Source organism: Hyalella azteca, unplaced genomic scaffold (assembly GCF_000764305.2).
Source record: "Hyalella azteca isolate HAZT.00-mixed unplaced genomic scaffold, Hazt_2.0.2 contig11277, whole genome shotgun sequence".
Taxonomy (NCBI): domain Eukaryota; kingdom Metazoa; phylum Arthropoda; class Malacostraca; order Amphipoda; family Hyalellidae; genus Hyalella; species Hyalella azteca.
The window spans coordinates 343,288-369,930 of NW_025941278.1; the positions used below are offsets into that span (position 1 = coordinate 343,288).

The 26,643-nt window shown below is 38.5% G+C and overlaps 1 protein-coding gene across 4 annotated transcripts; it reads left to right on the forward strand.

Moving 5' to 3' along the window:
• LOC108678800 lies at positions 1-26,313 on the forward strand. 4 transcript variants are annotated; one of them, XM_047882777.1, is made up of 5 exons: positions 1-142; positions 16,003-16,601; positions 17,722-20,432; positions 20,591-20,804; positions 21,093-26,313. In XM_047882777.1, exons 2-5 carry the CDS (start codon positions 16,193-16,195, stop codon positions 22,616-22,618), a joined length of 4,860 nt encoding a protein of 1,619 aa, XP_047738733.1. In that variant the 5' UTR covers positions 1-142; positions 16,003-16,192; the 3' UTR covers positions 22,619-26,313. The 4 variants fall into 4 exon arrangements, with proteins under 4 accessions (XP_047738733.1, XP_018022762.1, XP_018022765.1 ...); XM_018167273.2 differs by having other exon boundaries at positions 17,731-20,432; XM_018167276.2 differs by having other exon boundaries at positions 18,121-20,432.
• Positions 26,314-26,643: the final 330 nt, after the last annotated feature.

Consider the following 26,643-nt stretch of genomic DNA (forward strand, 5'->3'; position numbering starts at 1 on the left):
GTTTTGTGTCAACCAATTAGAAGGCAGTTGGCCATGATGTTGTGTAGAGGCTGGTGACTTGCAGCCATTGCATAGAATTTCAGTGATGGTGGATTTTCAACCCCTGTGTCAACAAACATCCTCTCAGATGATCATACAATAGGTAAGTCGCCAATTCTACATGTGAATTTGTTCAGCAAGTTTTCGTGGCTCGTAAGCATGAGGTAAAAACTTGTTTATTGCGTGCAACGTGTGACCAGGTGGCGAGGAATTAACCATGTTGATACTTGCACCACATTCCGTAGTCTCGTGCACCGAGGATGAAACGTTTATCAGGCGTTCGATTATCGATATCGCTTTAGAAACGTTCCGGTTCGTATCTAATTTTAAACGTAGGTCTATCTTAAGGATTTGCTTTAATCGACCTCATTTACTAATCGGATTAAGAGTATTTACTAATTTTTCGTCAGGTTTTTACGTCCACAAATCGACATGCTCGATTCTGGCTTATTACATAACGTGCTTGAATTCCTTCTAAATCTGCTCTAGAAGTTTACATTTCATAAATATCAAGGTTTTAACCAATACTTTATTACTACTTAGGTATCATTAAAAAAGCAACTTTTTTCTACGCATGTATCTTGAAAGATATTGACATCAAATGCCATTGTAACAGTGAACAGTGAATTGTAGCACGGGTAAAGTGATTGTTTTTATTTTCTTTATTTTGGACAGGAAGAAAGATCATCTCTTGAGTTTCATACCTACATCTTTCTGGAATGAAACTTTAAATTTGATTCAAAGTTTTTGATGTGTAATGAATTGAAATGAAATGCTTTATCTATATCTTTGAATCTGAATTACATTAGGTACAATTAGGTAGGGTAAATGCGGTATATTCCGTCATCGTGGGTAATTCCATCACCTCTCTAGCTTTTCCTTTATATTAAGCTTTGTTTTAGTTCCATGCATAGTGGCAAAGCAGAGAGTTTTTTAGACTCTCCCACAAGTTCATTTTTGAGCCCTATAAGTAGCCAAGTAAAGTATCCTGGATACCAGCATTATCATACTTAAGAAATTGGTTTAAATCTTGAGTAAATGAGGAAATTAAAAATGAACTGATTCTAAAAAAGCTCTGGTTTGCCACTATGGTTCCATGCGTTCGTTGATGGTTGAAAATTGAAATGATGACGTCATACATTTGTGCGTCAAAGTTCAAACTACTGCCAAAACACTAGGTCTTGGCCATCTAGTGGGAAAATCTTGAGATCCAAAGAGACAATGCACGCTACCCAGTGACATCATCGAAAAATGTGTCAAATTTGACAGTTGACCTTGCAGTACAAAATAGTGAATAACTGTTTGTATAGGAAGAATATTATGGTTTGAGACTTATAAATACGTCTGTGAATATATTAGGAATCCTTTAAGTATACATGTATCCACTGATTCCAAGTGGTAAATAAATTAATAGATGATTAAGTTGAGAAATGGATTTAGACACATGAAAACTAATTCCATCACAACTTGAATTGGACACACACAGATCGTTCCTAGCTTTGTACAAAATTAAAATTTGCTTAATTAAAAGCTTAATAGTTGTTAAATAAAAGCATAATTAAGTAGTGTTCAATATTCATTAGTGTTCTAATTCAAAGCTGTGTTGTATTAATGTATTCCAATACAGCTCACACAGCGAATGGAATTTGAACACGTGGATGACGGCATTACGTATCAGTAGAATTTGAAGCGCGGACGGAATACGCCTCACCATGTGCCAAATATTGCCACACACAGTGACAGAATATAGGGATTTGGTAGGTTTGCATTCTAAAGGCTTTTACATAAATATGGCAACATTTTGTGACGTTTCATTGTTGCCGACGCGTAGTATGGTGTTTTGAGAGTCACCTATAGCCAACAGAACTTGAGTAACGCATACGGTTATTTTTTTATAGTTTTTCATTTCTCGATGCATCCTTAATGTGACGGAATATACTGCGTTTACCCTAGATCAGATTTATTAACAGGCTGGAATTCTATAATTTGTGGTTTACATAAAAAAAGTGTTCTGCCTTAAAAAAAACGTTCTAGGCAACTAGAAACAGGTTTGCAGGCCGTCAGACTCAGAAATTGGCTTCAGTTACAGTAGCTAATAGCTATGATCCTATGAACGTCAAGTCAGCCGTCGGGCAACACAGAGAAGGTCCCATGCAAGATTGTTAATTGCACGCTTCACTCTCAGATAAGCAAGAGGGATGGATCTACAGAAGGAAATACTATTTACTCCCAACATAATAGTTTCAAATTAAATATAAAAAAACATATATGGCACCTATTCATTACCTCAGCTTTCAAATTGAGGAGAAACTCATAGGCAGTTGGAGAAACTTCTCGAAGAAAAGGCAATGCACAACAAACAACATGACACTTCACAGTTGACTGACTAGAATAGACTCAATAGGTAGTCAATAAAGTACTCGAAAGTCATAAATTTAGCATTCTTTAGATTCTTTAGATTCTTTCCTTTAGATTCTGTGAACATTGTGATTTCTTCATTATTAAAACTTGTGAAGGCTCACAATATATCACGTACAGTTTTCACTCAATTATCGTCTCGAAGTTCGGGAGCTTAATCTGCAGTAATGACTGTAATGTTCTGTAGTTACCTCACCCACCGTCAGCCACCGATTGCTAATGAGAACTAACCACTAACCATCATTAGATTCCTGCCACTGTTGCACACAATTGATTCTGCATGCAGTATAATATTTATGAAGGTTATTAAATCATTCTGAGTTCTGTTGAATGTCTGTTACTGATGAATTTTTAATATAAAAGAATTCATATCATTAATTTTTTCACATGACTATATCTATGTCGTTTTCACATTGGTTGCCAGTGCAGTTGGTATCCCTGTTACCTTCTTTGTTTACATTTTTTGTTCAGCTGTTCGCAATGAAAGGAGATTGTATGTCTCAGCTGATTGCATTGGTGGTCAGTTTTGTATTTGTAGATTGAATCATAGGCAGTTTTTCATGTATTTGTGAGTGAGTGTACATAGTGAAGATGTTATTCTTTGTGATTTCCATCAATAATGACATAACTACGCTATTGTATTACACTCGTGAAATAAGAATTGTAGCATTACGCATTAAGTTAGCATCAGTGCGTTAACATTGTGTGCATTTGAGGCGGTCCCTTCTAGCTTTCTATTGCTGATTGGATTCCAGTGGCTGTGACGTTGCACACATTCTAGTGATGATTGGATCCCTGTGACAGTACGTTGGACGCCTTCAAGCGTTGATTGGATTCTTGTTACTTATGTTGGACGCGTTCAAGCATTGATTGCATTCTTGTTACTGTGATGATGCAAGCACTGTTTTTTTCAATGAAACAGCTGTGGCATCTTGCAGAGACTCATCAGTGATGATGATGGACGGAAAGTGGAAGTGTGCTGGATGTTCCAGATTTTTGGGTCCTGCTTCCCAATTTGCTATGTTTACCAGTTAATATATTACCCCTCTGGAATTTCACACTGGATCAGAATTAACTTGACATGCTATTCATGCTGCACATGCTGCTGGCTCAAATTCTAGGAATGGTGGTCCATTATTTAACCTTGATCTAAAAAGCTTGATCACCTGCTTTAACCAAAAATTTCAGCCAAGTGGCAGCCTGGCAGGTGATGAATCATATTGGAATCAATTCTGAAAAATCTGGCAGAAGCAACCTGTGAATGGGTTATGGGATGAAAGTGTTTGTTCTTATGAGTTATAATCAATTCTATCCCCTTGTACTATGACATTTTCCTAATTTATTCCAGTGATTAAATTACTGTAAAATTGTAAAAAATGTCTATTTTTGCCTACAACTTTCAAACATTGCTTGTACAGCTAATGTTTTGAGTAAAACATTAGCTGTACAAGCAATGTTTGAAAATGGTGCAATTACATATCAATTTAAATTACCTTGGTAATTTGAGTTTTGTGAACGCCAAACTTAAATTTGAGGAACGGCTCGCAGCCTCCGGCAGACAACCAGACGCGACAGCAGACAACCTACCACGCTGACAGTCTAGATAACACTGCCTGTGGCAGTGCGGCTGCCAGCTGCGCATTGAAGATTGCGCTCACAGCAGTCGTCGTGTAAGCGGTATATCAATGCAAATTGCAAAATATTCATGGACCGCAAACACAGTCTTAACTTACTGACGGGATGCAAAATGACTCTAATCTTCAAGATCATTTATAAATTAATGAAAGCAACATTCTTCCTTAAACAAACACTGGTTTGCACAGAAAAATTTTTGCTAATAATAATTTTGACCTCAGTTACATGTATTTCTTCATAAATTTAATGCTTTTTACTTTTATTTAGTAAATGACAGGTTGATCAGGCAAGATGGCAAGCTGTATTGCACTTCACAATCATTTACATAAGTTTTAAACCGAAATACCCAGTAAAATTAAAAAATACTTGAGGAAAAGCAAAGAAGTATTTCTATAACCTATCAGAAATTATTTCAATAATTATATTATTATTATCAGTTCAAAATGATAAAAATAGATAAAGTCATTGGCTAATTACACTTAACTTGTTGAAGATTATTGACACTTCACTTGAAGTAAATGAGAAAAGAGGATGCAACTCCACTGTCATGGACCGAGTTCTTGTAAAAATAAATAGAAAACAATTTTTCAATTCAATAAGAATTTCGTTGTTATAATATATTTTTAAATAATCTCAACAGATGTCTGAAATTTTTTTCTAAATGATAATAAATCATGCCAAATTAAGACAGGGCTAAATGAATTGAGACAGGAGGGCTAAATTTACGTAAAAACATTTATAGATATAACATGATTTCCAAATTATTTTTAGATAAAAAATTGAGTTTCAATAAAATAGAAAAGAATTATTGGATCTTAATTTCTATTATCATTTGCAATAATTATTGGTTGAATAATTAGTAACAAGATTCGCTATTATTGTATTTGATATGAAAGTGCTTGCAATGACACAATCCTCATGTCGTAGCATATGGAATATCGAACCACAAAGATGAAATATACTGAGAGCAATTAGCCATGCCACACATCGAGGTAAGTGAGCCCTGCTCAAACGGTCTGCCGGACTTGCTGCCAGTCTCCAAATAAAATATCCCAATTCAATGATCAAGAAATATCTCTCAAACTAATGAAGCAGCTCAATGGAACTTGGTACGCATATTCATTAGAACCTAACTGTGATGTCACATGCTAAACATCGCTGTTGAGGGGTTAGAAATGTATATTCAAACTTTCCTTCAAACCTATTCAGTAGTTCATTAGAAACGTCAGGTCTCGGACCAATTTACGGCCGGACTCGCGGCCGGTGTCACAGCTGGTCCTATGGCCAATATCCAAATTCAGTGATCAAAGATCTAAGAATATTTCCCAAAAATAATGAATGCAGCTCAATGAAACTTGGTACACATATTAATCAGGACTTAACGGTGATGTTTAGCTTGTGAAAAATCTTCTAGTTTGCCTTCATTTGTGATTTATATGGCAATTTGTGTCAAAATTTGCAGTGACCGAGAAATTTATTTTAAATTACTGAACAGATTAGAATGAAACTTTGAATATACATGCCTAACATGCCAAAGGTAATGTTTAGCTGGTGACAATTTTTCTCTGTCACCTTCAGTTGTGAGTTTTTTCTCAATATACCAACTTAACCTCCCAGGTTAGGTTTGTTTAGCTTGTGAAAATTTGTTCGATTTTGCCTTCTTTGCAAGTTATACGGATACATGGAGAAACTACTGGCATTCCTGAGGCAACTTTTTAAATTTTAATTGACGAAGACCTGCATACAAATAGCGGTATAAGTCACAAACGAAGACAAAATAAAAAAGAATTGTCACAAGCTAAACGACATTGTTGGGGGTTAGGTTTGTTCAAAGTTTCGTTCAAATATGTTCCGTATTTGTGTTCCGTATGTTCCATCAGGCTAGAAATTAGCTTTCAATGCCCTTAATGAAGTCATAGCAATGAAAATTCTGACAACACACAAAAAATTATGTCAATACATAATTTAGTTGCTAATTATCTCCTTGTTGGTTGTAATTTCACAAACTCTTGCATGTACAGGTGGTAGTAGCATTTAGTTTGCTAAATAATATTGAAGGGGAAAAAACTATGCTTAATTTTATTAGGTCAAGACTGGTTTTGATTTAACAAAAGTATACGTGGAACATTTTCAGTTAAACTTCATCTCAGAAGAGTTGATTCAGTGGATTAAAATTTACCAGAATTTCCTTTACCTTGGCTTTCAAAGTTCTTTAAACAAACCCTAAGTCAATGATATAATTGGTGTGATAAAATTTTTGAACAAGAAAATTATAAACAAATAGAAATTAGAAAGGAAAAAATCAGTTGAATTGTTTTATGAGTTTTTAATTTAACAAACAATGGGTTGTTAAGGTTATGTCATGATATGAGTATCTGTTTATGCACAATTGTCTTTCTCTGGACCCGGAGTGTGACCTACGGCAGTAGAGACTAGAGAGTTGAAGTGCTGGATGCCTCATCATGCCTGGATCTTTCTCCAGTTTGTCGGGGTGGATAGCTAGAGGTCAGCATAGCCCAAGTCCACAGTGCGATTCATATACCTTCCCGAGCGTAACACAGCCGAGCATCTACACGGCTTTTGACACAAAACGCTCACCACAACAGTGCCGTTCAGTCACAGGCCGGAGCGCATACAGTCCAGAGCACAACTGGCCGGGGCACAACAGGCCCTACTGCAACAGCTACTCATAACGTAACCTAACCTGCGCTGCTGTTGCGGTCGGGCCTGTTGCGCTCCAGCCAGTTGTGCTCCAGCGCTGTGAAGCAGTGGCTGTGTTGTGCAAAGCAAATTTACTGTTAGCTGGAGTTACCCACAGCTCGTTGATCTGAGGGCACTGAGGCTATGTGTAGATATTGCATGCTGATGGTTGGCATTGGGCCCAGGGCCTGTTTACGAGTCAATTTTATTACCCACGGCTGCTGTCCCGGATTACAGATAACTGTGTGAACTAACTTTATTTGCAGAGCATAGTACCTTAGTAAGTAATATTTAGTCATGATCATTCCTGATTCCATGTATAAGTAGTAATTGACATATTTTCTTGATTGAACTGATTGGAGATTTGTAGTCACTAGTCATTCAGACTCATTCTACTGGAAGTCTGCAACTGCGTAGCGACTAGTGATACTTTTATCTAGTCAGCCACATTACTGACACCTAACTTATTCAAACGGTAGCCAACTACAGTATTTCCCAAGTTGCCACTTATGATTACAAGAATACCACTACCAGTGCGGCAGTGCCAGCAACTATTTAAAAAAACTAGATTATACTTGAAAAAAACATAGAATTGAATGAAAAAAAAAAACAGATTTCTCCTAACGTGTTAATTCATAGTACCGTAAAATGGGGTAACTTGGACCACCTTTTTTATAAATGATGCCATTTTTTTACTAGCTAAATTAAACTTGAATTGAAACATGCTAAAACCAGGTCTATACTCTAGTTTCACTCACCATAAATTGCTGGCTCCTGCCTCTCATAGTCTTTATGTAATTTCAAAAAAAGTGATGGTCTTTGTTACCCCAGCTCTTAGGGTATCTTAGACCAGGTGGTACAATCAATTATATTTTTTGGTAAAATAACTCCAAATAACTCCAGGTTTTGGTGCATTGTAGTAGAACTCTTCTAGTTACATATGCAAATGACAAACTTGAGGAAAGTGTCATAGTTTGCAAATGGGGGCACCTAGACTCCTGCGTTTGGCATTTTGTTTATTCCGAGACGAGACGAGACGAGACAGCCCACCTCTGGTAACAACAAACATGTTGACGTATACTAGTAAGTAGTAACAGGCTGAGGTTGACAACATTACACCAAAAACTTTCGTACAGTTTTATTCTGTAATTTATATCATGTATGTATCATGCTGGTTTTTAAATAATATTTAATACTATTAAGTACTGTCTCGTCCCGGTTCATAATTTACCGGGACACAAGTTTTAAAGTCCGGGACAGAAGTCTTGTCTCGGTTCATACGTTTATTCCGGGACAAATTTTACCCTCTGTCCCGTAATTTTTTTCCCGGAATTTTCTCGTCTCGTTTCGTCTGTCCCGGTTCATTTCGAGAAAATTATTTCGAGACGCAGGAGTCTAGGGGCACCGCCCCATAATGGGGGAAATGTGACTACCTAATGGCAGCCCTGACAGGGTAAATATTGACTGGCTTGGAAATTAAGTTAAAATTACCATATATAAGACTCTGTAGAGTCTGAGACATGAAGAAAATACATAAATAGGCTGTCAAACATAAAATATGTTATATATGGTAATTTTATATTAACTTCCTAGCTGGTCTATGTTACCCCGTCAGGGCTGACATTAGGTGGTCCAAGTTCCCCCATTTGGGGGCAGTGCCCCCATTTGCAAACTATGACACTTTCCTAAAATTTGTCATTTGCATATGTAACTAGAAGATTTCTACTACAATGCATCAAAACCTGGATTTATTTTACCAAAAAATAAAAAGATTGGAGGGGGTACTCAGACAAGCTTTAAATAATAGCTCTTTTTCATGGGTAACATTTTTAATTTTTTAACCTATTAGATATGCAAACTTTTTAAATCTTTCTATTGTGTTATGTAGCCTCAGTATTAGGCCTTTAATGCCCATTAACAAAATTTTTCTATGTCAAATAGTTTTTGAGTTTGGGGGGTTTTTGTTATAAAAACGAAAAGTGGTCAAAGTTACCCCGGGAGTCGAAGTAACCCTATTTTACAGTATTTTTTCACCGAACCCATCAATGTAGAATGTCTTGAAACGCTCAGAAAACATTAAACATTTTCATCAATTTACTTACTTGGTTACTTGGTTAAGATGAGGCATGTCACCTACTGAAGTATTGGTGCCCCCATTCAGCAGTCTTTGGGGGCATTAAATGTTGTCAAGCATGTTGATGTCCTGGAGGTACTTGATAATTATGTCAGCAGAAAATTCAGGGAGGGCTATAAAATGAGCACAAGAGGAAAGAGATATAAAATGAGCAAAAACTTATTAATGAAATGTTTCATTGTAAGAAGTTGTTAGAGGAAAAATGCTCAAAATTGTCCCTTATTACTCTACTTGATGGTAGCGACATGTGGTGCTCTACATTATGACAGAAAGCTTGAATTTCCTGAAAGCTCATGTTCTTTCATTTAATATGGAATGCTACCCTGGCCTAAGGTGCTATATATATGAAAAAATGTTTTGTTTAAATTTATATAGGTATTCAATATAGGCAGAAAGACTTCATGTTTTAAGCATCTAAGTTCCTTTTTAACCCTTAACGGCCGTAGTGAACGAATTCGTTCAGTCTATTTCAAAGCTATACTATAGAGAAAATATTAGCGAGTGGATTCTGAGTCCGAAGTGAACGCATTGGTACAGTCCAGAACAACATGCCAGACACCGCCACATCGCTCAATTAGGGGAATTGTGCTCAATAGGCAACCTGATGTCACGGAAGTTGTAGCGTGACAGACGACCTTTCATCTTGTCAACTTTTGTCCATCATGGACTCCCAGGGAGGTTAGTTATCCCAACGAAAAAAATACCAGTGAGATGAGCATGATTCATATGTGTGATATAAGGTCTAGCTAAATTATTTGGAGCTTATATTTATATTGTGGACGCCCTTTTTTGGTGAGTACAAATTAGTTCAGTTCGGACAGCACCATTCATTACCAGACACAAATAGGCAAAATCGTTCAGTTCGTCGTATCAAGGTAATCGTTGTTTTTTTTACACCTAAATGCAGATAAATGCAACTATATTACTGTTTTAGGCATAACATCCATATAGACATAGCATGCCAAACTCTGTTTTGAGATTGGCAGTCCTTCTCATAATTATTTTTTTTAGATATGGCTACTTGGTTCTTTTATGGATTGTCTGCCAAGAAAGCATCTATTGCTGAAAGGATGGACATATTAGCAGCTAATACGAGCGATGTTGATGAAAACTACGATAATGATGACAGTGTTTCAGATCCAACGTTTTGCCCAGGTGCCCATTGGTTCAGTGAAGAACAGATGCAGGTGCCCATTGATAATTGGTTTACTTTGGTGCCTTTGCAGCAACACTTGGCAGAAAGAAAAATCTTTTGCTGTGGAACAGTTCGGGCAAATCGCGTGCCTGGAATGAAAATTTTTAAAAAAGAAGGTAAACAATTGATGAAGAGAGGAAGAGGAGCATTTGAAGAGAAGAGACTGATCAGCGAAACATGCGATATTTCTATGTACGGTGGTGTGACAACCGTGTTGTGAACATGCTGTCATCGTTTGCCAGCTCAAATTCTTACTTCTGAAGTTGATAGATTTGACCAAAAACAGAAGGTCATCAAAGTCACTATTCCAAACATTGTTCAAATCTACAATCGGTCAATGGGTGGAGTAGACAAGGCAGATCAGCTGATTGCCATCACCAGAACCCCATTGAAGTCAAAGAAATACTACCTGAAGATGTTGTTCCACATGTTCGACATGGCTCTTGTCAACAGCTGGCTTTTATATAAGCGAGATACAATTTTGTAAGACATGCCACGTAAAAGTGTCCTTGCACTATCAGACTTCAAGTTTCACGTAGCATTTGCTCTCATGGAAGCAGGCAAATCAATCAATAAAAGAGGAAGGCCTTCAGCTTGTGAAACTCCTGAGAGTAAGAGGCGAAAAACTATGCATGTAACAGTTGTCTCTCAGAATTCTGTTCGATATGATCAAGTTGGCCACTGGCCCTTTGTTGCAGAAGCTCGTCGCATTCGCCGTTTGAAGGTTGTGCAAATCGCTCGAATGTTGCATGCACAAAATGCAATGTGCATCTCTGTTTCAATAACAAGACAAATCATTTTGTTGCATTCCACAATCGCTGGAATGTCACATCAGCTGATCTACATTCAGAGGTGGGCAGTAGCGCTAGCGGCTGCTACATTTTCAGTAGCGGTAGCGGTGCTACGATCTAGTGGGTGTAACGGTAGCGGTAGCGCGCCGCTACATTTAGAGCATGTAGCGGTAGCGGTAGCGGCCGCTACATTTCAAAGTATCACTGCCCAGCTCTGTCTACATCAAATTTGCTCATATTTTTCCTGCAGCTTTATGTTATAAGGAGCATATTTATTTGGGATATTGCCTCAGTGCTGGCTGTGAAATTTGTAACAGGTGCCATTTTATTATTTTTTTACTGTGATTTACTGTGTGAATAAAAGAGGATTTACAAGTCGATAAGATGCTACTATGATAAGTAACTTCTAAATAATCATGTATTTTTGCAGTCAAATATGTGCATAAGAAAATGAATTGGTTCTAATTCAACAGCAAAGCTCTTTTTCTGATAACATATGTATTTTCAATGTTTCCTTTGGTGCATGTGTGGTCCTGACTGTACTAATTCGTACACCATTAATATTGTTTTAGTGAAAGTGAATTTTCTAGGTTTGATCATCCATTACTCTTATTATGAGTCAGTAAAGCCCAAAAATCAACTTCGATATTTTTTTTACAAAACAATTCATTGCGCCGGCCGTTAAGGGTTAATAAAAAATTCAGTTCAGCAAAACTCTATTTATCAAGAACAACATATGAGCATGCATTTTTATTAGTAATAAGATTGGTGAAAATTCCTGGAGTCCTAATCTTACTGCGCCATAAATAATGGAAAAGCTTTACAAAGTGGTTTGAAAGTAAATTTAATTTGTGCCTGTTTGTGCAGCCATGGGCATGTGTTATTCTTTGATAAGTGCTTGTAGTTTTAATATCCCAAAAGCTCCGTTTCTTATATGTTTTTGCTCCAAAATTTAACCATGCTGCCTGTCATACAGTGCACCAACATTAGACAAACTTCCATGCAACTGTTAGGCTGGAAAAATACAACTTTTCCTAGAACCTCAGTGCTCCTTATTCACATACTTATATAATTTCCACACCATCATGGCTACATACATGACTGGATATAAAATGTATTTCAAGCAGATTTGAGTTGATGTGAAAAACTTCATTCTATGGCACAACTGGGTTTTTAGAGCCATGATTCAATACCTTTGGCTGCAGTGAGAAAAGCAATCAAGTAATTTGATTTTTAAACCTGTGCATTTCTATCAGCTACAAAGTAATTTTCTGGCTTCAATTTCATTGCCTAGCTGTGCACACATTTGTCAAATCTTTGATACTTGAGAAATTGCCAAAAAAGGGAAATTTTATTGTATGCAAAACAATTTTTGGTTGAAGCAATTTTTTTTGCATTTTTGTGTAAATAACAACACAGTTTTATTGAAGTCTAGCATGACTTCAAATATTAGATTTCTAAAAAATGTTCTGGGTGCAGTCACTACAGGATATTTTGGTAGTAGCACCATACTGAACTGTTTTATGTTGGAACTTTCTTGGAACAATAACGCATGCAATATTTCTAATCAAACCAAAATACTTGACTTTTTAAGCTGTGTTATTTCATTCCTGAAGGAATGACTGTAGTATGACTTTGAAGTGACTATCTTGGTAAAAGTAGGATTTTATCCAATTTTGGTTGAGTTTTTTTTTTCCACACCTACACATGTAGGTGTGATGTTTGCCATACCTTGGAGAAGGTTTTGTGGGGTGGAAATCAAGATGGATCAAGATCACAAGATTTGATTCATTAATCAAATAAATGAAATTAATAAAATGAATGCAATTAATAAAACTAATAGGAGCACCAAGATTCAGTCAGATCATGAAAAATGAAGCAATTCAAATGACATTAAGTGTGATGAAATAGAATAAAGGTCTGCAAGCTCCAATCTTTAATCTAAAAAAGTGAAACTTTCAAAAATAGCAACGCATGAAATCAGCAATTAGCTCCTGCATAACCATTGAAATAAGATGTCACAAACCTTGGATGTTGATATTAGAAACTCAACCTAAACATGCACCTAAGTAATTCCATGAGAGAGAATCATGTAGATCCCATGATTACACTGTTGAATTTTTGTCTGAATTTATGGGAAGCTTCATTGGGATATCATCAGAAATGGTTCAGTCTAACCATTGAAATCTCACTACTCAACAGTAGAATGATTAAAGGGATTATTTATATAAATGAATATATGACTGTAAACTGTCCTCGTACCAAGAGATGATTATTTTTCATAAAAATTTACTTTGAAAACCCGAGAAAACTATATTGTTGCTCTAGAAAAGTAAATGGTTGCTAATTATCATGTGTGAAAAATACATAGGTTTGTGGATCCTAATCTGTGCCAGGAATTTTGAACAGAATGCATTTTCATGCTTTAGGCTGATAGTGACATGTGTATCAATGTCAGCATTTTCATAGATGCATTTCCAGTTGAAATGTTAGAAGATTGAGTGTGGCAAAATTGTAGTTTTTTTTTTTTTGATTGGTCAACTGTTCTATTCATATCAAAATTTTACTTCATTTGCATTGTGATATATTTGTAATTTTTAATATTAGTAAAAGTTTTAAACTACTAACTCAAGTCTTATTTACTTGAATGAATTTCTTGAGTGAGTCTTTCTACTGTGAATGTTTTCTAAATTCTAAATACATCACTTGCATTTAAAAATAAGGCTCTCATGGGTCAACCTTATACCAGTTCAACCATGATCCCAATCATTCAGCGAACAAAGACTTTTGATTACTAACAAATATTTTTCCTTCCGTTCTAGGATTCATTTATATTTTTTCTCTGCATCAACTGTAGCTACTACTAATTCCAGCACTATATTCTGGCTTGAAATAAATTCAGTTAGATTGCTGTGTATATATTTTGTATACCTACCGTACTAGACATATGTATGCTAAAGTTTCTCTCATTGCCTAGTTAAGTTTTGTTTTAAATATAAGAACGTGTTCATCGAACGCTCATACTCCATTTATTTGGTCACTGTTTGATGTCATTTGCCGGCATGGAAGCTAGTTCTAACTATGCGGCGGGAAAATGAGACCTACCAATTCGATCAATGTGAGCAAATCCGACCTTGTCTTCCTCGTGGCTGAAATATTTGCAGTTACTTTGTTATACAGTGGGGGGAAATAAATATTCGTACACTTGAAAAATCGTATTTTAATGTATGTAAGTACACAAACTTAACAGGAAAAGTGATTTAAATTATGTATAGACGCATAGTATTCAAAAATACTATCGAAAGAAATTAAATCTCAATGCAACAATTGTTCTCTCTTCTCAATGCAACATTAATTGTTATATTAATCGCTTAAAGAGCTCGTAAAAGTTTTTGATGTAGTCGCGAACGCTAATCATTTCCGATCTAATTTACATTATCTAATGACATGTTTTTCTTTGTTCACACGTGTTTCAAAGTCTGGTTTCAAAGTGGGCGGGAATACGTTTTTTTTGCTAGTACCTTTTACGGTCATTTTCTTGAGATTCTATCCAGATCTTTGTTCACGACCTTTCTGGTGAGCATGTTATGCCTAACGCGTGGTCGCCTCTCCGCGCGCTTGGAGGAGATTAACAAGAAATCGTTCACTTGCAGTCCAGCTTCGGTGACTGAAACGTGTACTTGTGCTGTGCCTATTGTTCACTCCATAGAATACTATAGTTTCCTCCGAAATTTGTTCTGTCGAGTAACCGGTAAGTTCGTGAGTCACTTATATAACTGCCGCATTGATGTTGATTACGTGCGCTAAGTTGTTGCACCACGTTTGTTCAATCGATTGAAAATAATAATCAAGTCTTGAAAGTGGATTAGAATGTGTTCTAGTAATATTCCTCTTGGTTTCATCAGCGTGTTTCCGAATATTTGGAGAAAATTATGCTCCGGCCAAATTGTTCTAATCGTTTGTATGACGATTGGTTTCGATTGAAACCAGTTTTTGTTTGACATGTGAATGTAATGTAGGTTGATTGTTTTGAGGCACCCTTGTCTTTAACTCTTACGACTTAGCAGCCGCTATTCCTGTGTTAAGTATATATTGATGCCCAATTCTGCGCACTTCCCTGGCATGCCACATTTTTCGAGAGATTTCTATTGGGCGATGTTATTTTTTCCTATCGACTCATTCGCGGTTTGTCGTCGTCATTAACTTTCTTTCGTTCGCGGGAGACCATTTTGAATTTTACACGCGGCCACGTGTTAGCTCAAGTACGCTGCTGCAGGCGCTAGTTTTGTGCGGTTATCGCTGCTAAGACTTCGCTGCGTACCGCTCGTCTTGGCGCACCTACCTGCCTCGCGAAGTGTTAGTAGTAGTTGTATCATTGATACAAGTGCTCGCGTTCTTTGGTGATCCTTAAATAAATGGATTTAGAATCAAATATAATTCTTGTTCGAAACTTTAAATTTGGTGTTCGTACGGAAAAGAAAACCCACTTGAGAACAGTTTGATTGCAACGAAAGAAAAAGAAATTGTTCGAAGTAAGTGTAGAAGCTCTAGTTTGTTGATTTATTTCTAACTTCGAAAGAATTTATTTGAAGAAAATTGTTGCTGTCGCATCCAATGAATTGCTGCTACGAAGAATTTGCCGTCGCATGGATATAAATTTATTTCCGATACTTCGTGGCTTCTGGACAACACGTACCATGTGTTTAAAATCTATCTCCTGTGCTGTTCAGAACAGAAAACTGTTTATTCTTCTAGTTGTGTCGGAAAGTGGTGCGGTGAATGTTGCTAAAAATGTTGAAGATTTGACCGAAGATGTTCCTTATTATGTTATAAGAGCTTATGTGTTGTCAAGAACGCAACGAAAGCGCCGGTTAACGTGTTATCGCATCGTTCATAATGATTTATATACGCCATTTATGTATTCTGAAGAATTTTACGGTGAAGAATAAATTGGTGTGGTTACACTGCTAAAATCTACGCGTTCCTCTGACTGCATTCAAGTTGCTTTGAATTCTTCGAATAAGCATCAGTTTTTGGAGCATTTTTTAAGCAACAAAGTACATATCCTAATGAGTTTTTATCTGTTTCAGGATCTCTGTTGCGGGTGCATTCTCCTGCAGTGAGGAAGCTCACACAAACATATATACACTAACACACAACACATCCTCGTACACGAGCGAACGCGTTCAGCTGCTGAGCCTGCTGGAACCAATGTCGAACCCAAGATTTTAAATTATTGAAAATTCAAGTTTACCTTGCCGTTCTTAACTTCCCACGACCATGGCTAGTCGAACTAACTCAATGTCCGGCGATCTTGAGGTACCCGAACCTCGCGCGAACGGATATCGCGCGGACGAAAACACAGTGTGCAGTTCAGTCCTGAATGCCAATAGCCCCGCCTACGTTCCTATCAACACACGCAACCCTAACTACCAGGTTCACGCTCAAGCTCTCAATGGATACCCCAACGGCTCCTACCAGCAGCAGTATGACCGGCAGTATCAGGACCAGTATCATGAACACGCAAACCAAGACACAGTTACCAATGGCGGTAGTTACGGAACTTACGACCCGTCATCCATGCAGTATGTGGCGAATATGCCGCCGTATTACCACTATCCTTCGCCTGCCTTGTTACAGCACCAGTACTTCCACAGACCAGATCTGTATGCTCAGCAGCATCCTGAGGGTGAGTACTGATAGAATCTGCATAGCTAGTAGGTTGTTGTATAATCTTGACGAAATATTTGTATTTTAGCTGCTGTTGAATTGATTATACTAGGATGACTCACGAGTAGGTCTGGATTCATATTAGTTTTAAAATTTAGCATGAAAATTCATATGTTGACCATCTTTGATAATTTGGTATATATGGTATTATTGTATATAGCTGAAATTGACAGTTTATTGATTGATTTGAGTCTGCGTGTACACTGAAAACTTTGGTGGATATCCCATGCTCTCATTTTTAAATTTGATATTGTGAAGCATTCAGGGTCATGAATTCAAACAGAAATTCTCATTTAGGCTTCACCTTTTTAATTGGCTAGTTATTTTAACCACTTCCTTGATGAAGCCAAGAAATTGCATGATTTAAAGTCATCATAATTCAAATTTTTCTGAAGGCTGACTCGCACTTAGGTTTTTCTTTTGTTTGTTACTGATATTGCCTGTGTTAATTTGCAAGCGGCAGGAGTGTAGCAATGTAAGACTATGCTCTGTAATTAAATCACAGCCTGTTGTGACTTGCTTTTCAATTTGGATGTTGCTAAAATACAACTATGAGTTGTGTTGTACAAAAATATAATTCCAAGCATTTCTTCTCACTAGTAACTGAAATCAATGGGGGGATACGGTACATTGTTTAAAATCTCGATGGAAAGGACCAATAGAAATTTTCATAATACGGCCATATATACAGCATATCATCTTGTATAATTCTTGAAATATCTCATTTCTTGGTATCAAGTGCCATGATCAATCATATTGTTTTCATAATGCCTTATTATATTTTTACTCAGACCATCAGTTTGTCTATTTGATGACCTTGACGACTGTTGCTTAAACTGGATATGTATAATGTCAAATGAAAAAGTAATGTTATTGAAAGTTTACCCTTAGTAACCATTAATAGCCATTTATCAGGGAAGTGGTTAAAACTTAAAACTTGGCACAATTTTTCGTTATGTGTGACCCCATGGGCGTTGGAAGGAAAGCAGAGGCAGGCAGGAGTTGTGGTTATATTAAGAGGGAAGGAAGACGTGGGTTGGACAAGTCAGAGGCACACGCGAGTAGTGCAGCTGGTTTAGTGTGTGCAGGTGGTGCTCGAGAGGAAGGTCATGCTGGGTTGGTCGACTCGTCCTCGACCAACTCCCTTGTGGGCAGTGCCACTACCTCCACCAGCACATCTTTGCCTCTACCTCGGACTTCAGCTTCCGCTGCTGCTCCGTCTCCTCTGCTTTCCACCCCTCCCATCTCAAGCATGTCCGACACTTCCTCTATTCACCAACACCCCTTGCCACGATACCCACATCAGCCTATGTTAAACAGGACTTCATTTGTGCCTAACAATCTATTGGGACCGAATAACCGTCATCATGAACCACCACAGGTGCAAACCAATCAAAACCCTGGTGCCAACGCCATGGTTCATGTTAACAATTCATTCGTAAATCTTTCACTGTTTAACTCACCTGGTTCCTACACAGGCGTTGCACAAGCTTCACCTCTCGCGAATCCAGGCGCGATGATGCAGCAACCTGGCATGAGCCTACATCATGCCGTTCCGATGCCTGGCTCCAATTACCCCTTTGGCATGTCGTACGTACAGCCTCAACATGAACCTCATTATCCATCTCCCGGAGCACATTCCAGACAACCGCATGGAGCCAAAGCCTCGCGCGATGCAGCCTTGAGTGCCACCAGAGCCATGACCCGTGGCAGGGGCTTGCCGTCTCATCGAGGAGAAACGGGAGCTCAACGCCTACCCAGACGCAGTGAAGGCGACCGCTCATCTATAGGCAGTGGAGTGGACCGGAACAGCATCAATGAAGAGATGTGTGATTTCAACGAGTCTGATTTCTCTTCAAATGCCCCTGGTAATGACCGAGATGTCCACGGAGCGCGCAGGATGATAACTGATTCACAAAACATCAACAATGCTTCGCTGAATGTTTTTGAAGGAGCTCCCATTTTTATGACTCCTACAATACCTTATCAACCTCGAAATGATGGTTATGTGTATTCGAACATGCTTCCATTCAACGTTGTTGCAATTGCTCCTGGCGTACCTATGGGGATCAGTAATGTTCCTCAGGTTGATGACACTGCACGAGACAGCGGCTGTAGTTCGCCATGTGAGACTACAGGTATCGCTGGCGTCACTGCTCCGTTGATAGCTAATGTTCCGTCGAATTACATCAGCGAAAATAACATGTCCAGAACGCAGAACATTATGCCGATACCGGCTCATGGCACGATGCTCCCAAATGTCTCTATGACGTACCATCTTGATGTGCCCAATACTGGCACATCTGCCTCTTATACTGACCATATGACTGCTTTCGTGACGGTCCCTCAGTCTTGTGTTCCTTCTGATCATCATGATAATGCATACACAACTGTTTCGTCCAATTCAGTGAATACAGGAATGATTTATCAGAGCAATAACTCATCGTGCATGCATAATTTCTCACAAGAGGAAGTTTCTGTTGATAATATGACTGCGTCTTCCTTAGCGTCACCAGTCTGTTCTGTGAACTTCACCTCTGCAACTTCGGACACTCTAGAATTGTCTTCAAATACTGCTTCATATGTAGTCACAACTGCTGGAGACTCGCAGAACGAGGCAGTTCCTGTGTATGCGGCATATGTTACTTCAAGCCACCAGTCGATTCATGCTCCTTTGATGGAAGAGCTAGCTCATGAATATGCTAACATTGAAGTTGATACAAGCCAAGCTGGGAACGACGCTGCAAGTTTAATCGGGGGTGATTTCATCACAGCACAAACTTCTGAAGCTCCAAATGGCAACTCCCAAATTTATGAGGTAACACCTAGCAGCCCTTGCAACGAGGCCAATGATTCTGAAATCATCCCAATTTTCGAAACTAGTCATGAGCAAAGTTATTCATTTTCATTTAGTTTTGGAGAGTTTTCTCCTGAGAGCATTACTGAGGAACTTCGGAAAAGTCAAAATCAGCGTGAAAATTTCAAGCTTCGTTCTGATCATAACTCATGTGCGCCATTCAAAAATATCAGTATAACATCGTCAAATCCTGTTTTTGATACCACATCCGTTATGGCGTCTGGCAGCGATTCTGTTCTCAACTTTGGTGAAATACCTGAAAAAAATCTTGATCGACTGGCACCTATGCACTCCAATGAAGTAAAACAAGGCGGAGTAACTGCAGAAAAGTCTAGCGGGGGCATCACTTCTCCCTCATTAGCTTCAGGTTCCAAAACGAGTCCAATGTTGGAAAATTCTTCCGTAAAATCATCAGAGTTGCTGTCCTCCGATAAGAAGTTGGTATCTTCACCTCATGCAACCTCCATCTCTGCAGACGCCTCGCCTTGCTCAGCTGAAGTCACTTCGGTTGTAGCAACTGCTGTGATGTCTGAAGCTCTGTCCAGCGAGAGCGCTCCTACTGTGATGCATGTTCATGCAGGGACAGCTGAGAAGCCTCCTCTTCCTTCGGCGAATAAAAAGCAAACGCAGAAACAAGAACAGCAGCCACGACAGAAGCAGCCACCTCAACAGCAACAAAACCAACCGCACCAACTTGAACAGCCGCAGCAACAAGAGCAACAACGTGAGCGGATTCAACAAGAGCAACGGCTGCAGCAGCAACAGCAACAACAGCAAGTGCAAGAGGAGGACCAGCAACGAACCGTTGTCTCTGAATCTTCTCATCTTTCATCAGCTGCCAATGCTAATGAACCAGCTGCTCCTTCAGCTTGGGGCAAGAGCAAAAACTGGGAGGCAACTTTCAAGGGCAACATGTCTGGCCGAACTGTCAAGGTAAGCTCTTTCTGTTTGTTTATAATGGGACCTAATGGGTGCGTGTGTGTATATTCGAATTTTTATACATCCCCATGTTTATTTCTTAAAATCTGAACCATAGCATGATAACATGGGAGTTGTGCCATTATGTGACTCATACTTTGTTTACCGAGCAGACTGCCGTGATACATCCAATAATGCGTAACGGGGCGTTGGAGTTGGAAGACGAGCAAACGCCTTCAAGCAGGCCTGCTCCTGCTGCCACGTGCTCGGCCATTGTTGTTGCTGGGCCTGCATCCACCGCAGCGTCCGAGCTGCTCGACAACACCGTTTCTTTACCGCCCCCCGTCGATGACACAGCTATCAAAATGGACAAGACTAAAATTGGCGGTATGTATAAATTTGTAGCCTTCTATAATTATGATCACCGTACTCACATTAGCTAAAATGAAAGCATGAAATCTGGTGTAATTATACTAAATTAAAGTTATTGTGTTTTCTAATAATAGAATATATTTAAGCATGCAATTTATTAAAGTTCTTAAATACTGGAAGAAAAGGTTTCAGTTGGTTATATTGGTTACTATTTGTCACCATTAACGTGTAATTCAGACATTTCAGTGATAAGAATATTTCTCAACTATTTTAGACTATTTCTAATTAAATTCAACGTTACAGATTTCCTGTCAGAGTATAAGGCTGACAGCAGTAACGTGATGCTTCAACCTCGGGGCCTGACTAACAAGAACTACTGGTGTTATTCCAACACAGTTCTGCAATCTCTCACTGCTGTCCCTCAGTTCGTCAACCTTTACAGCGAAATGCAGCAACGTGTTGGTTCCCTCATTACTCCCCACACAATGCCAATTTCACATAGCATCATAACATATTTAAACGAATTTAGGCCAATGAACACCAGCGCTGTCAACCTTAACGTACGCGCTCGCAAGAAAGCAGGCCAGAACGTTGTTAACTTACCGGAGCTGCAGTCTGGTGATCCTTTTGAGCCTTCTTCAGTGCAGAAGATGTTACTGCAGAAGACAGGCGCCCAGTTTCAGGAAGGCTATCAGCAGGATGCTGAAGAGATGCTCTCTTTTCTTCTGAATGCCAGTCATGATGAATTCAACGAGTGCATCAAATTGGCTGCTCTTGAAAAGGAAAAATTGAGTGGTCAAAAAATTCCCTCTGCTGTCGTTCTTCCCAACGGTCAAGCCGATGACAACAACGATGACTGGGTGACCATGGGGCCTAAAAACAAGGCTTGCATCACTAGAACTACGCAGTTCTCGCATTCGCCCATCAGTGAAATATTCTGGGGTGAGTCACGCGCCATTATCAAGAAAGGGAACTCGCCTGTTACCAACAACTTGGAGCCATTCATTACACTGCCTTTGGATATCCAAGATGAAGCTGTAACAAGTGTGAAAGAAGCACTGAACCAGTTCGTGAGTAAAGCCGATGTTGCTGGTTACACTTGCACGGACACTCAAGAAGAGCTCGCTGTCAGCAGCCATTACCTGCTGGAACAGCTTCCCCAAGTACTGATACTTCAGCTAAAACGTTTTGTTTACAGCAAAGACGGCGGCCTGCAGAAGGTGACCAAAGACATTTCTCTTTCGATCGACCTCGAGATAAGCAAGGATCTCATCTCCCCGCAAAAACGCAAGAAGCTGTCTGGCGAACAAACGAAATATAAACTCGTGAGTGTCATTTATCACGACGGCAAGGACGCCAACAAAGGCCACTACGTTTGCAATGTTTATCATCCAGGCTATCATTGTTGGCTTCATTACGATGATTCATGTGTGAAACCTATCGTTTCAGCCGAGTTGCAACGCTTTTACGCTCCTCGTGTTCCGTACATCTTATTCTACAGACGAGTTGATACCTTTGCCGAGGGCACTGCCCCATCTGCCATCCAACTTTTGCCTAACCGTCGTCGAATTAATAAAGACAAGAGAAATTCTTCTTCAGAGAAAGCATCATCGACCGAGCGTCACGAAGAGCTAGGAGATAAACCTGCTGCTGAAGACCGCCAATTATTTTCCGCGAACAACTCTCGAAAGTCATCTTTAGATGGCAAACCAACTTCAGTTGAGAGGAAATCGATTGAAAATGCTCAATCTCTGAGTCAGTTGAAATCAAATAATAACAAGCGTCAAGAAAAGAAACAGTTCAAAGGCAAGCAAGGCGTCAGCAAGTAGTGGGAAAATTAGTATTGAAAATCTCAAACGTGTAGACTAGGAAGTGAGTTGATAGTGATTATCAAACTTTTCTTGTAGTTTAACTTACATTATACAAGTGTACTAACTTGAAGACAAAGACAATCGAGACTGGATTTAATGTGAATACTGTGATTAGCTTTCCCAGTAAGAGTGAATTTTGTTAGAATTGAAACTGGCTATTATTACCAGTGTGTGGTTTAAATATCTCGAGTGCCTCATTAGTTATAATTTGATTTTCCCTCTGCGTCGTGAAGTCGTTTGGTTCGTTGCTGATTGTTGAGACATTTGCAACGCTCCAGACTTTCCTAGTGTTTTGTGAACGAGTGTTAGATAAAGTAGTGCCTGATAATTAATAGAATTATTCTATTAGATTATTTTACATCCACTCCAATTATGACCCTTTATCATTAGGTCCATGTGCATTACTTAGATAAAGAGACGTTAACAGTGTCGTTTCAACCGTGTTATTTCAAATTATACTGTGAATTACAAAGAATATACCTACCTTTACTGCAAGTGAAAATATCGCCGTATCACTTGCCTCTTCCTTACTGGTGACCTCACCTGATAGCTATTTGTTGCATTAGCAATTGGTATCTAATGTAATTTTCTGTTGATATCTTGTATCTAGTTTGTCCTACTTATTCATGATGACAGCATCGAGATGATGCTCGCCTCCAGCAACTCAGACGAGCTCGTTCAGTAGTATTTTGAAGTTGAAAAGCTCAGACTTGATATAATCTGTAGTGCAAAGGTTTATCATTATCAGCCTTTGCAAGAGTTATTTTCAGCTTTTGATTCCGCGTACAACAGAATTATTAATGGAAATGAAATCAAAGTAAGGCTTTCTGGCTGTGTTTTTTTCTCAAGTTTCGTTGCTTTTGTTTAGCACTCCACGACTTCAGTCATTTTTTGCTATCTTTGTATAGGCTATACTCTACTGAGTTTATTCTGGTTGCTGGAGGCGAACTTAACTAATTTTTCCTAATTTTTGTATGTCAGCAGGAGAATGTGATCTATATCTAAGAATTAAATTAAGCTGTATAAATTGATACTTACCTTTAATAGTTCCTAAGGTCTCAGCAACCTGGTCCTTATTTTTCGTCTTTTACTATCGTTGGACGATCGAGTGTAAATCGTAGCTGTTAGCGCCTGCCCTAGCTATCCAATTTAATTAAATATCACTCGATGAAATTCTCAAGACATAGAATTGTGAAGGTCAGAAAAATAATTTAGTGACCAAAATCGTCTTATGTTTTACGAATGTAGTTCTTTGAAGTTTTTCTCGAATGGGCGATTACTGTTCGTGTGCTTAAGAATAATTAAGTCCACACTTGATAGCGTAGCATTATAACACACATGCCGTTGTGTGCAAGGAAGGGAATACTAATTGGAAGTACAGTAATTTAAATTTATATTGTTTTATGATCAATGACCAGACGGGAGTTTGCTTATGAATCGCTATATAAATTTGCGTGCTCAACTTGATATAATAATGTGGGTGAATATATGTACCTATATACTTTTATTTTATTGCCTGGCGTTTGAATGACCAAAATCATTTCTGGCAATGCACATTCTTATTTCACACTGGCATGTTATTAATTTTGCTTGCTATGACCGTTGGTTTTATCCGCTCTAAAGGAAGTTTCTGAACTCTTTAACTTATTTAATGTCACTCGGATGATGTTTCTTCAGTGGACGTCTGAACCTTGGGTGTTGCTGCTCACTGGTGTGTGCTTCTTATTTCTGAGTAATGGTTGCAGGTTTTAGCTTTTCTGATGTTTTTGAGTCCTAATATTTCGGTAGATAATCGTGCACTCTCCATGAAACTCGTAGCTGGTCTGTAAATAAAATTTTTGATGCAGCCGTGAACCTCTTACTTACGTTCATCTATAAACTTAGAGGAGCTGATCTCTAGCGATGTTTTGTTTCTTGTAAAGCTGGGTCCATTTTCAGATTGATTGCATTTTTATGTAATTTAGTCCTATGGGAATGAAGGATTTCATTAAGCTTTGCTAGAAGCGTTGCACATTGGTAGGGAAATTTGCGCTCCAACTAATCTTGATTGATTTGAACAAATTAAATTTTAATATGGTTGAATTCAATTGTCAAATGCGGTGAATTTCATTCTAGATACTATGCTTGTTTACACTAGCCATCGGTGAACATTATTAATATTTAAATGATGGCGGCTGATCATCTATGGTTGGCTTCCTTACACCGAGTAGTGAATAATGTGAGTTATTCAAAGCTTCATCTCGTTTTCTACCAATATAATTGCTTCGTGGTGTCCGATGTGCGTGATCGGATGATGTGATGTGCGGGATAGCTTGCACCTAATGGCATGTCTAGTCAGCCAGACTAGTTCGAGCACGTATTCAAGTTAGCAATTCGTTAAATGCAATGTGTTTGGTTATTGGTGAGCACTCCTGGTTTTACTTACTCTTAATTAATATTTTTTATACATTTGATATTATTTCCTTCAAATTGCAGGGAATGCTTTTGTTTAGATGCTTTTAGACTGACTGGATATTTTTCGTGCTGTTAGAAACTTGGTAATGCGTAACATCACTATTGGTTAAGCACGTGCAAGCAGTATAATACTCGGGCTGGTCCTCAAATTGTAGTCTCATGTTCTTGTGTAAATAGTAATATACTTACAACAAATGAGGTATTATTCACCTGTTAGTGAGATGTAGCTGGGTTAGTCGACGTGTCCTTGACCGGTTAGAAAGGCTGTTTGTTTCGTTCTGTGAACAACTCGAATCTTGGAGTGGTTTACATACGCGTTCGTCCGTCCGTCCACATAAGTGACTTAATTAAATGTCCCTATGCTCATGAATCAATTTGTTATGGGTTTTATTTTCTTCCTCGTAACGGTCTCATAACTTCATGTTCAAATTCGGAAAACTGTTTTTGATTTGAACTTTATTTCGTTCTCGATTAGGCTTGAAATTTTTTGTCGATCGTCACGTCATGCTGTTTCATCGAATTTCAATGTGTTTTGTCTCCTAACTTTAGCGTTTTGTTATTATGCTGAGGAATTTTTATCAACACTATCATGGAGGCTCGATAGCTGAAGGAGGTTGAATTTGTTTGATGACAGGATGCAGTAGTAAGGCAGCTGTTGATATTATTTCAACCGTTGAAGTATCACAAGGTGGGCGTTTCATATTTTGTATTAATTCTCCAGTGATACGTAATTAATAACTGTTTCATTACTTTTCATCGTACGGATGCTTCTTGACAAGGGCGTATGACGATAGTCGGATGTTGAAGATCACGAAATGATTCAAACTTTGCCTACCTCGTCTGGACTTGCGGTTGTCTTGTCAATGACCGTGACATGTGTTAGTTATTTAATCTCTGCCGGGAAATGAGTTCGGACTTCAATGGATGTACTAATTCTCTTATCACGCATTAGCTATTATTGTTCACAGCTTGAAGCATCGATGAGGCTCTTACCGGTTTTTTCACAGTGCATTTCTTTTTTGCTAGCCAAGTATTGGATTTTCTAATTGTTTCAGTTGTGGTTGCTTGTTATCTTTATTATTATTTAAACTCTTTTACTCAATGCTTGATATATTATTTTGTCCACCTGAGGACATCGTCTTGTCATAATATTCCCATGTTATCTTTCTGTCGACGTGTCCAATGAATAATGGAACATTCGTCTTGTTTTTATCCTACCTTCATACCTCATCACTCGGTCTTGATCATCAGCTGAGCGATGTCATCTTTGTTAGGCGATTGCTGCAACTCTGGACGACAGTCAGCCCTGAGGCAAAGTTTTTGCTACCTGTTTTTTACAGAATTCTCAGGTGCAAAGAAGTTTTGAAACGAATTCTAACTCCATTACGACATTACGTGACATTTTCACCGTAATCTTCATTGTATATTAATTGCTCTCTGAGAAATAAGTGGTTGGTCATGTATTCACGAGGATAAGGCTTAATTGTATACATATCACGCGGAATAGTATTTCCTAGAAATTTAGTTTC

What these genes read in the sequence shown, in the direction of transcription:
- LOC108678800 (XM_047882777.1), top strand. Translation starts at nt 16,193, where the DNA reads ATGGCTAGTCGAACTAACTCAATGTCCGGCGATCTTGAGGTACCCGAA. An exon ending in TGCTCAGCAGCATCCTGAGG is followed by an intron (nt 16,602 to 17,721) that starts GTGAGTACTGAT and finishes CAGCTGGTTTAG; the next exon opens with TGTGTGCAGGTGGTGCTCGA. An exon ending in TGTCTGGCCGAACTGTCAAG is followed by an intron (nt 20,433 to 20,590) that starts GTAAGCTCTTTC and finishes TTTACCGAGCAG; the next exon opens with ACTGCCGTGATACATCCAAT.